Source organism: Saccoglossus kowalevskii, chromosome 2, assembly GCF_978046115.1.
Source record: "Saccoglossus kowalevskii chromosome 2, keSacKowa6.1, whole genome shotgun sequence".
NCBI lineage: Eukaryota > Metazoa > Hemichordata > Enteropneusta > Harrimaniidae > Saccoglossus > Saccoglossus kowalevskii.
In genome coordinates, this window is record NC_140642.1 from 12,853,755 (window position 1) to 12,866,510 (window position 12,756).

The 12,756-nt window shown below is 35.1% G+C and overlaps 1 protein-coding gene across 1 annotated transcript in view; it reads left to right on the forward strand.

The window, feature by feature from the left end:
• Positions 1 to 722: 722 nt before the first annotated feature.
• The window catches only part of LOC102801554 (uncharacterized), a 30,698-nt gene continuing 18,664 nt past the window's right edge, over positions 723 to 12,756 (forward strand). Inside the window, exons 1-2 of the mRNA XM_085491576.1 lie at positions 723 to 894; positions 1,295 to 1,483. Coding sequence (XP_085347702.1) covers positions 1,403 to 1,483 — 81 coding nt within the window. The 5' untranslated portion in view covers positions 723 to 894; positions 1,295 to 1,402. The remainder of the gene's footprint in view (positions 895 to 1,294; positions 1,484 to 12,756) is intronic.

A 12,756-nucleotide genomic window follows, 5' to 3' on the forward strand; every position in this document is an offset into this window, starting at 1 on the left:
ACTACTTAAACTTGAATTGTGTTACTTATTTGAAATTTACATTGCTACGACAACGCCAATTCACCAAAATGTGCAGTGCGACGGCCCAACGACTTTGCGTCCTGAGTTTTATATCCGTTTATAATTTTACAAAATAGCCAACAGTCTTGTTAACTAAACAATTTGTGTCGTGTCGACAGCCTTCAAGTTGTTTACGAGGAATTCAAAAATACCAGAAAATTGCAACGCCGAATGAAATGAGACAGAACACAGCAAAGGCACGTAGGGCATTGGTCATGTATTTTGCCCAAAACTTATCAACCAACCGTGACCTGATATTCTGACATCGTGGTCACATGGGAGAAAACCAGAAGATGGAGATGACAGATTAGATCATTAAAACGCAGGGGCAAAAAAGAATAACCTACATTGAAATAGACGAAGGTCTAAAACACGCCATCTTTACGGTATACCAAACAAATCGAAAACATTCGCTGTCGAAATATTAAACAGCTTGAACATCCCTCGTTCCTTTTTCCATATTTTAAAAGTTGATATAACTCAATACGGGTAGGCGAAAATAGAAAAGAAATTGACACCCTTGGGGGCACGTCGGAAATCTATGCTGCCTGCATGAATGAATGAATACGAGTGGGTAATTTGCATACTTATTCAGTAAACAAATGAAATGTCTCGAACGGACGTAGTTTCTCGAAACATATTGCAAATTAATAGTATTAGCGTGGTTGGGCGTCACACGGACTGTGTGCGCATGCTAACCATTTTATCAGACCAAGAGCGTGTTATTGTGAAAATTGGAGTAACTTTTCTCCAACCAATATCACATGGCCGCGAATATCCCGGATGTTGTCGAGAAAAATACACGTCAGCGCCAGTGTTAACTCGTCTTGACAGGTTTGTAAAATTGTGCTCTACAAATCAAATTGAAGAATAACGGGAGTGGTCATTTTTATTGGCAATTTCAATAATAAACACCGGAAGCAGTTAGAAAATATACTATTAGTATATTCTAAGAATTTGTTTAAAAAAAATCAAAATTAATCTGAATGTGTTGACTATATCACTGTAATATTCATCTATTTTGTTAAATTTAAAACGTGTCATTCTGATTTCTGGTCGTGACTGGATATTCGAATTACGTCACCATTTAAGACATTTTCCCGCCTACACGATTTTTTCCAGAGAATTCAGTCATTATTCGGGCTCGTGCTCGGTTAACTTATATGTATTTGAAAAAAAAAATCATCAACAATTGGTCACTATTAAATGTAATGTGTATTTTTCTTTCTTTAAGGTCAAACGTGATGAAAATGTAGAACATCGTGGGGGCGCTAAACGTGATAGGTCTGCGTCAGCAAGTGACTTATTTATATTCGTGACGTATTTACTACAGAGCAACAACATGGCGACAGTAGAGAGCGCTGCCGCTGAAGTAAAACACGCATGTTGGAGTGACCCCATGAATTCGGCATCAATGACACAGGTATGTGACTACTGGTCACATTATTATTATACTATCCGCGCCATCCCCTGCCACTGCGTTGATGACGCGTCCCACCCATGCGATGACAATATGGAACTTGAAAGTTGGCTGTTTACTCCAATATTGTGAGCGCATCCCAGGCAATCCCGTGTTCCCAGGATTGAACTCCATGGCTAGCCTAGCTAGCACCGACTGCATCACGATGGCGGGACTTGTATGTATATATATATGCATTCATTTTTAAACATCCCGTTGATTGTTAGCCGTTTTTAAACTGTTATTTTCGATTTCTTTGCCGTATAAAAACCGTCTTTGCAAACCGGTACTTAAAGAATCGCCAGCTGTTAATTCGAAGCGCCGTTTCCGTGGCGTAAAATTTCAATCGCGGGTTCAGCCCATTTTGGTTATAGCGGGGGCAAGCATGAGCTGTGGATTTTTTTTTGCTGTCACGAATTTTCGTGCCCCTCCCCCTCGTATATCGCCGCGTCACTCTCACGTTCTGATGCATAACCATGACTCGTAAGATATTTTAGGAATAACATTTTCTGTATTCAAATTAAATTGGCTTATTGAAAGTTGATATCGTGACTCCAATTAGTGGCTTCGTTGTACACTGGCCTGTACGATATTTTAATCGCTGCAAATTGTGGAAATTTAGAAGAAGTGCTTTATTTGTTGAGGATTAATTGGTAAGGTGTGTTTATTAGACAGGTTTATTTGTTGCTAGTTAGTGGGTATTAAATTACTTAAACCAGCAAATAACAGTAAAACGTTTTATGCCAGAACCAAGTTAGTGGGAAATCAAATTTGCTTGGTTCAAAGCTCTCTGTAGAATTCTGTATATTTTCACAATACCATTTGTTTTTCTCCTTTACCTTTCCACCACTAGACTTTCTCTCCCAAATTTTGTTTGCCCTTTTTTGTTAAATTTTTCAATATTTCTGGAAATGAACCCTAATTTTGGAGCCAACAGACAAAATTTGAGTCAATTTTGTGTTTTTACTCAAAAAATTTTGCTATTTTTTTCTAAAGGAAAGTGCAGACTATAAACTGGACTATTTTGTGAATTTGTGATGAAAAGAGAGAACTGGTGGTGAAAAGCACCTGCAACACCCAAGGCTTAAACCATTTCCTCTCATTTCCTTTGGATAATGTCTATCTTACACATGTCTACCAAATACGATGTTAAAATATAAATATAAATGTTAAAATAAAAGAATATTGGCCAAATACAATACATGTACAGGCAAATTTATATCATTTCTTGTTCTATTTCCTAAATTTAAAGAGTATTTGAGTTTGTATACTCTTAGCGTGCAGCAAAAACATTCCCTTCATCTTTATAAATATTTATTTATTTTGATGGCAGTAGAATCCAACCGGCCAATCAACAAGCACAGTGCGGAACATCATTTGAAAAGCAATATTATTTAATAGAAATTGCTGGTTTCAGTGTGAAATTTTGAATATTCATATTGAAGGGAATGCCTTGGTTGTGCTGAAAGTAATCTGTTGATTGTATAATTAATGCAAACTATAGGTGCAACAATTGGGACCTTCACCTAGACATTCCTGTGTATAAAATTACATTTAGAGGCTCCATCTAGTACTGTTCTAAATTGTACCATATCCACACTGTACAGTGAGCTGTTGCTCCTGTGCTGGGAAAAGTATCCATGTGACCTTCAGTCCAGAGTAATCAATATGAGTGGTGATCTGCAAATATCATTCATATCAGTGATGGCCCCTTTTCAGGATAGAAAATTGAGTACTCAGCTATACGCATATTACAAAAAGAAGTATTCCCTGCTTATTTTGTAATAAGGGAACTGTTGATGAGTTACTTAAATATTTTAATTGTGAACCCAATGTTAGGTTTCATGTGACATGTACCACATTTCCCTTACTTTCCCTCTTTGATTGTTTGTGTGGGAAATCTGCAGTGCATGACATAGACTGGGAACTGTTTTTTTTCCCCCAGTGATCAATTACAATATGTCAGGTGTTCAGTGAAATTTCTTGTTAAAATTACCAGCAAAAAACAATCTGATACCTATTACTGTAGGACGATACAATGATTGCATGATTGGCCTGTTATTATAATTAATTCTTTAAATGTCTTCATAATTTTGTGATGGACATTATATATTCCCAGTGACAGATCATTAATATAAGGTGATTTCCTTATTTCCGCATAATTTCCACTACTCTGTAGAAAACTGGTATTTGTCTTTCAGTGCTGTCTCATCGTTTATCATTATTTATGCGACATTTCCACCTAATTTACTGTCTAATATCTTCTTCAGAGTTTTAAATGGATTTTGTGAATTGGACTATTTTCCCTTTCAAGTGTCAATTTTCAGATCTGAGAAGATGATCAAGTGTCAACATAAAATGTGAACAGTGCCATATCAGAATAGTAATACACACATTGGGACTCGGGTGTCTGAATGAAAAGATGATCTGCGTCATCATGTAGCACATATTGAAATTTCTTGTATAAAGCAATGTACATATGTTAGGGAATATTGTCATTATGGCACCTGTAGTGAATGATGTGTTGCTTTTAGGGCAGAGAGCATGATTAGAGTGGGTGTAGGAATATTTTTGGTTTCATTTTCTGGTCATTGAGAAAAAAATACGTAAATTAATTTGTTTGTGTGTGTGTAGAAGGGGGAGGGAAGGAAAGGAGATGGATGGCTATAGTTATTTTTAGGACACACTTATAGTATAAACACATGGAAGGCCCTATCATTTGGTACAGACGAAGAATCTACATGTATATATATATATATTGGGATGCTTGAATTTCAACCAACACCGTCTTTAATGTAATCAATTGTGAAATCTATTAGAGGGTATTGATTGATCTAGCCATTTCCTAATTTGTATTAAGCAGATATGTGCATTTGTTTCTCATGCAGCCTAATTTTGTTGTTACCTCTTAGTTCATGCTAAGGAACTATGCAAGAACACGTAGTATTGCATGATATGGTATTAAACTCAGTAATTATTTGCGTTAGATTGACTGTCCGTGGTTTTATACTCAAACTGTAGTTCGGCTGATAAAGGTTCTAACTACCGTACACTCGCCTTACGATTTCTCATTTTTAATGAGTTTTTTTATCAAAGCAGTTTATGCTGCATACCTTGGGATTGCAAAATAATAATTTACTTTCGTCTTATCTTGGACAGCCGTACTATACATGTATCTACTTAATTAATGGTGACAATGGGAGCATGCGTCCAGATAGCACTTTCCAAGATATAAAAATACCAGTACTACAAATATTGCTGTCGTACAGTGGCTGGATTCGATAACTTCAAATGTTTGAATGACAATGTTCAACTTTTTTTGTCTTCTTTCACAAAAACAACCTAGAATCAATTTTTCTTTATTTTATTCACATATTTTGATCAAGATATGTGGAGAATTGGAAATTATGTTTATTTGATCCAAAACTAACAAAGATATAATCGAGAAATACATGAAAATTTGAAAAATTTTAGCGTTAATAATTATGCTTTTTACAGGGTAACATAGTAACTACTCGGTAGTATTATTTAACCTTTTGACCACCAAGTCTCACCCTAATTTTTCTACAATTTTTTTTTTACACTTTCATCTTATAACTCTTCAATATTTATGGAAATATGAACCCTAATTTTGGAGCCAACAGACAGAATTTGAATCAATTTTCAGTTTTCACTCAAATTGTTTTTACTATTTTTGGCCCAATCATCTGAAGGAAAGTACATATATATAAAAACCATTTTGTGAATTTATGATAAAAAGAGGGAACTGGTGGTGAAAAGGGTAATACTTATTGGTCACTGAAGTATAAAGTACTTGAACACTCTAGCTATTCATATTATTAACTTCTGTCAAATTAAATACTTGATAAAAATAATTTCATTGACTCAATGATTTATGAGGGAGGAGTTCTCAAATGAAAATTAATTTGTCATAATTTTTTTGGCAAAAAGTGCTACTGGACAGTTTAGACAAAAACCATTTTTTTTTGTAAAATTTCACTAAAAACCTTAACTTATGTGATATGGTTTGATACAAGATGCCCCTGTAAGTTGCTTTTATGAATATTACATTGTGCTCTGGATTACACACATCTGGTTTTGTTTTACTCACATTAGTTTCATTGTAATTTCGACCTAAATTGTCTATTTATCTTGATATTTTGATTATTAAGCTTGTGTAAAAAAAAAGGAAACCAATGCAAGAATTAACAATATTCTGAATCTGGTAATGGGCTGTTTTACGTTGAAGAGGTTTAAATACTTTAAATTGTTTCCCGTGTAGTGGACACATTTCGAAAAGAAAACGGTGCTTACAAATTTTAAGTAGTTCTCAAGATGCCATTTTTTTTATTACAGTAACCATAACATTCTGATGCATATGCTTCTTATCTTTGTCGTCACATTTCGATTGAAGAGTTTCCTGTTACGGTTTTCCTCTATATGTCTGTTTGGATGTGAGCGGGCAGTGAGATTCGTTAACTAGACAAGAGAGTGTTCACTCTTTTGAATGCAATAAAATAAATACAAGTTGTAAATTGGTTTCGAGATACATGTCAACTGTTTAAGTAGCATACGCTTATCTTAAGGGGTTTTCTATGAATGTTTATAGTGAACTGATACCTTGGTACTTCATTTTGCGCACCTCCATTTCCTCATGCCTGTGAGCAAGAATACTAAAATACATTAGAAATGGTTGCATTCTGTTATTTGGCTTAAGTCTCAGAATGAAAAGAATCTTTAATTAAATCAGCTGAAATATGCGTTTATGTTGTGAATAGCAATTGTAGTAAATTTTGTTCAAGCTTGATAAACAAGGCCTGTAGTCAATGGGAAACTATGTCTATTTAGTCCAAAATTAATAAAGAAGTCATAAAAAAAAATTGATAAAAATGACAAAATGTTTCAGCATAATTTTGGCAATTAAGATTACGGCATTTATTTGAATTGAGAGAGAGCTCCGTGAAAATATCTTGCATAATGTTTTAGCTACATTAGCATGATTGAGCTATTAATATATATAGTCAAAATAATATTTATAAAAAAAAATTTCATGATGTTCAAAGTCAAAATAATAGTGAGGTTTCCATGAACACATTAACTTTGAATGAAGGTTTATAATGCTCCGCTGGCAAATTTTAACATTTAATATTATTTGACATATGTATAGTGTACTCCAGGAAGGTGCCAGTACAAATCATGTGTGTGCTTTGGATTTAATAAATATACCTTGTTGCTGTTGATAGACTGACACAATGACAGAGTTAATTACTGAGTGAATTCTTTCTATATCATAATAATAGCACTCACCATGAATACCAAAACATGATTACTGAGTCTTTTTGCACTCGCCGAATAATAATTTTTATTATTCCCAGGGGAAAAATTATTATCATATTTCTCCACTTTTAATCAGAAGCTTATCTCGATATGTGTACTTGTAAGTCTAATTTAGGGGAGAGATCTATATAAATTTAAAAGTTGTGTGTTTTATAATGTGTTTTCATAAGCCATGTCTGTAAATGTACAATGTTCACACTCTTAGTAGTGGTTTTCAGGAATATGGTGTTTTTATTTGAAAATGCCCTATTACTTGAAAAACACAACATGAAACAGCTGACCAAAAATTTATTTTTCTCTCCAATCCCTGTCATACAATGTCTAAAGTAATAATTTTTTACATAAATATTTAAAATGTTTACTTGTGAACTACATTTCTTAGAACCCATCAATATTTAACATCGCAAATAGGATTTTAGGATCAATATTATTTTAAATAATCCTTAGAAATACATATAAACAATTTTGTGCTTAGACCTGAATATTTTGTGTTTGAAAAGGTTCATTATGCACATTTTCTCTCTGCGTCTGAATTCTGCATCATCCGCGCTGGCGACATTCTTTCTTTTTGCATTTCCCCTCTTTAAACTTGCGTTCTGTAAATATTGATGTTTGCCCAAGACGATTTGTTTTCTTCCAGTCCGCCTCCAGTTTTCAAATAGAAACATCTTTTATTGTGTGTCTCACCGTTTATTATATTTGTTTACACTTAAATGGCTGACAACCTAAAATTCCACCCACTGTGTAGTGGTATACATAAACAGAAAGTACTCTGTATAGGACAGCCAGGAAACGGACACAGCAGTCATGGTTTCCTATTGCCGTAGTAGCTAGAGCTCTGTTAAAGCATGCCAGATATTCCATCATAAAGGCTTCCCTAGTTAGTAGGACAAGCATCTGATCTATAGGGGTCTTGCTTTATTCTAGGAGGAAACACATTAATTTTAGTAACTGTATAAATATACAAAGCTTTGATAGTTTCATTGCATCGTTGTTTTGCAAGTATACCCAATAATAAAGGTTATAATTTACTGATTATTTTGTACATCGACCAGAAATCTCATTTTTCATCCATTAGTGATTGTAACTGCTATAAGGAGGTGACTACACAGCACAATGTCACTGCGTGTCCTTGGGATTTAGTGCTTTTTTCTTTCAAAAATCTATATAGTTGTCTGTGCAATATTTTTGTAATTTTGGTCAAATGCCCACTAGAAATGCAGGAAAAGAAAGGGGCGTCAGGAAAAAGAAAATCTGCACTGCAAAACAATTCTACAGGGATGAGGACGGAAAATATACAAGTTTTTGAGAACAACAACCACTCTTACAATTTGATACAGAAAAGCACCCTCCCCCACTAAAAAAAAAGTACAGTGTTTTTAATGGTCAACCTGTTATAAGGGTAAATAAACAAGGTCAAATGACCCAATTATTCTTTGAGCATTCTCATAAATTATCTGCTATTGTGTGCCACAGTTTACTGGCTCTGTTCAGGAAGTGACCCTCAGTAATGAAACAATTCATGTGATGTATGGGAATCTGTTAATTCTTTCTTTTTTGCACCATGGCCATTATGTGGTAGGGGAATGACAGTGATTATATGTCTGCCTCCTCCAGCTGTCTGTCATTATGTGTCCTCAGAATTTAATACTCTTTGAAGTATATGATAAATTAAATTAATTAAACAGTATGATCTGTCATCATTCCATGTAACATAATTAATTCAGTTTCAAGTAGAATATGTAAAACAAACATGAGATGTTTACTGACGAGAACGAAGAATTTCTCGGAATAAAAGACGCTTGAGTGCTTGCCCAAACATCTCCGTTGGTAAATAATGACCTTTGAGCACAATGATGCAGGCAGTGAGTTTAATTCACATGCTGGTTGCATACTTTAGTGTACTCGTTGAATGGAATTTCACCAATATGTTGTTGTCGCATATTATTGAAATATAACAATATCTAATTCATTAATCTCATGTCAAAATACTGGGAAAATGTAGGAAAAATATGGTACAGCAATTCCATATGATTGTGTACAGTATGATCTTTCTAAATTGATGCATCCCAGTTTTTGTAGGTCAAATAGAAAGCTGGTAATTAACAATACATTACTTGATTGTAAATTGTTTTAATCTAATGTGACATGTCGCGTTAGTTCGTTTCTGTAATTTGTACTCTATTAACCTATTCCCTATTCTCCTTACGTCAACCTCTTCTCGTTCATTTTAACAATTGTATGTGCTATATACCGGTAATGTTGTTCACATGACATGGTCTTCTGTGTGTGTTCACTGTTTAAAACATGTACTACCGGTACAACTACTATTGGCTAACGATGTCTTGTGCTTTTAAGAATTTATTATTCATTTAAGGTAGAGATGCAGTTTATTTGTGAATTTCAATCAAAAATAGTTTTTTTCGTTTTTTATATAGATTTTTATCTAAAAAACATTCTGTGAAAATTTGACCAATGTATTCTTATTGGAACACCGTTAAAATTGCTGTTTATTTTCTGGTTAAAAATAAAAAAACACTCACACGTGGCAATGTTTATGTCCAATTGCCTAATTTGCATGAGCAATCAAATAACAGGACCTTTGATTGACAATATGCAAATCGAGATTGTACGGGTCATAATTCATTCAATTCACGCGCATGTGCAATTATTCTCAAATCAGTTATCGCTCGCTAGCAAACCAAACATTATATTTCCTCAGCGTTTTTTCCTAATGTTTATCATTACATTATGCTTAGTGTGAAAAGAAAGAGAGGTAGAAAGAAGATTCAGATGATTTTTATGTCGGAAGAGGCAAAAGCTACACTGAAGGAATCAGCCCGCCGAACGAAAAACAAATTCGATGTGAGCGTCCAAACGTGACTTTCCCTGAAGGCGTGAATCCGAATTTCTGATTTTATTTTTAATTATATTATAGCATTATCAATACCAGTGGATTTTATGACATCATTGCAGCAGATTATTCGCGATAATGTATTACATTATTGAGCATCAAGGCCCTGTCCCATGGATATGAATATGAATACAATGTTGTTTTCGAAAACGAATAAACAAGAAACCGTTAAAAAAGAAGAGAAATTGTTAGATAACAAGTATTTAATACCAAAATCGTCATCAAATAAAACGGTTCATAACCAATAACAGCAGATTTTAATATCAAAATCAGACAATATTTTGAGGGCATCGTCGTCTGCTCTGTACGCTAACTCGCGTTCGGTTGAAGCGTTCCATCTAGTACGCGCGCTTCTAGATTCCGTGACTGATGCCGCTGTCCCGGTGGCCTCCTGATTAGTTCGCCCTATCGTGTTGATGAAGTGAGGTTAACCATGGAAGGTACCTTCCATGGGTTAACTGAGGATAATTTATCCAAGCAAATGTGATAAACGAAATGGGGTACAATGTATGTCTACGAGTACAGAGAGATGAATTTTTTCAGTTTTTGTAGTGAGTAGTACAGTTTTGTGAAATGAGATCAACGATGACCGAAATGACGTGTATTTCCTCAGCGTTGACTCCCGGTAAATGTAACAGTTCGGGCACAGTTTGCATAAATAAATGAAAATATCCGTATTCTCAGGTGTGTATCTGTTTATTTATACAGTGAGATTAAAATCACTATTGGTTCTCCTTCTAGGATGGCTAACACCCACTAGCTTTCCGGTCATGTTCGTTTGCCAGCTACATCTGTAAGTTTCGTTTGGCTTCTTAGTATTCGTCAAATCCCCGCCTTCCCGTGGAATTTAAAATAACTATTACACAGACAGGACAGTTGCCAATAATATCTACCTACGCACAGTCGATCCAGCTGGACCACGGCGGCAATCTAGCGTAGTGTAGTGCAAGGCCGCAGTGGACACCGATACGGCGTACCAGTCACGGTGTGCCGTTCGCTCGGGCGATCACTGTAAGGCTACTCCACACCACACAACAGTCACTCATTCACCCGCAATGTAAATTAGTTCAATACAATAATATCTGATGGATTAAAACTAGTTTCTTTCCTAGTTTGCCATATGAGATTGTGGAAACAATTTCCAGAAAAAAACATTTTAAATTATTCAAATTCACGGGCCAGAAACTGTGAAACTATTCCGTCCACTGTAGATTTTTCTGCAATTTTTTTGCTTTTTAGAGGCAGCAAATCCCCTGGTATTGACAACGCTACAAAATAATAACAATAATGAACTCCCCGACAACCCATAATGGACTCAAGCAAACTTTGTGCTCGATATATGTACTCGGCTCACGCCTTGTAAATGTATGTCGCACAAAGTAAGCTTTCGCCCATTATGGGTTGTCAGGTCGTTCATTATTGTTTAAATAATTGTTCTCAAAAAATAAACTGAGCATGTGAAGAATAATTTAACATTGGTTACAGTGATAACAGTTCATTGTCGAAACGAAGCTTACCCATTTACGCTAGTCACAATAAACATCATACTCTTGAATAGGCGTCAATGACTATGGTAAAACTTACTCTATTTTAGGCATCAGGAATGATTGAAATGTCCGAAAATGACACCAAAATACACCTTAAAAGTCCCATTTTATTTTTTTCTAAATCCCATCCCGAATTTACGGCAGAATCTGGTCCCTCAAATAATGAACACAAGAGCTTTGATTCTAACCGAATATATTGCACTGGGTCGGGGAGATACAAAATTTCGTGTATCTTTTGTCCAATGGGTACCTGTACTTTGATCATTCGCAAGTTTTGCTAGGTGGTGCGAGACAGCTTTGTTTGCAACCGGACGAACTCCGTTTAATTCAATGAAGCAAACAACTGACAATGCTAAAATAAATTGCAGAGGTACGCTAATTAATTGAGAACAAGCAAATAATTTCAATGAAAAATAAATCACAGAGGGAGGTAACTTGATACATTAACAACTCTTTTGACGTTCTGACCGCTTCTCGGCATCTGATGTTTTGTTTTCCTTGTCATAATACTTACTGATTGATGATCTTGTTTTGATTTTTGAGTTTTTTAGCCTGCAACTTGGCCACGACCTTTTCTTTTTCCGTGAAAAATGGGGAAGTTTACGCCAATTTGACATTTTTTAACCAAGCACACTGTTTAGCACTCCTATTTTTTTCATTTGCTGATTTCTATTCAGAAAAATTTGACCGCTCGAAAATGCACCTTAATTTTGCACTCTTAAAACATGTCAGATTTCCAACACAAATTATTTAAAAACCGGTCGAAATTTTAAAACTTTTACGTTAGGAGCTGGAGCTCTCTTCTTGCAGGCGACCGTCGCCGGTAGTACAACAGCATGTTTTGTACGTACGTACGTACCGTGCGCTGATTGTCTGCAACTGTCTTAGAAAATCCCTGAATAAGGCGTTACCAAAATCGGAAAAAATAAAAAGATTGCCTCCTTGAAAAATGAACAGAATTCAAATATTTCTTTTTAACAAATATGTTGCAGTGGGAAAAATGGGATTGGAAACACTGAACAAAACTTCTGTGTCTCGCGTTTCGATTCTAGGATTACGCGATTTTTCATTATTGTGCGTTCGCTTCCTGGAGTTGGTTCTCAATACTACATAAAAATCATCGAGGATAAATAATTTAATATCCCACTTTGTACTCTTCATGGTAAATCATAGGCTCTGAAGTACTCGTAGATTTTTTATTGAAAATACATCGAAGAGAAGCCATGATGTTTTTATCGTGATAAAAGGTCACCTTCCTAGGACCCCGCCCCCTGTTTAATAATTCATGAGATGACGTCATATTTACTGGGCATTGCCACTGTTTTTACCGACCCCATCAAAACACTGGTATGAATGACGTGTTTCTGATTTATATATTCAAGAGCAGTTGTTCTGGTCCAACGATTTTACATCAAATGTCTATGTCTATACGTTAACTT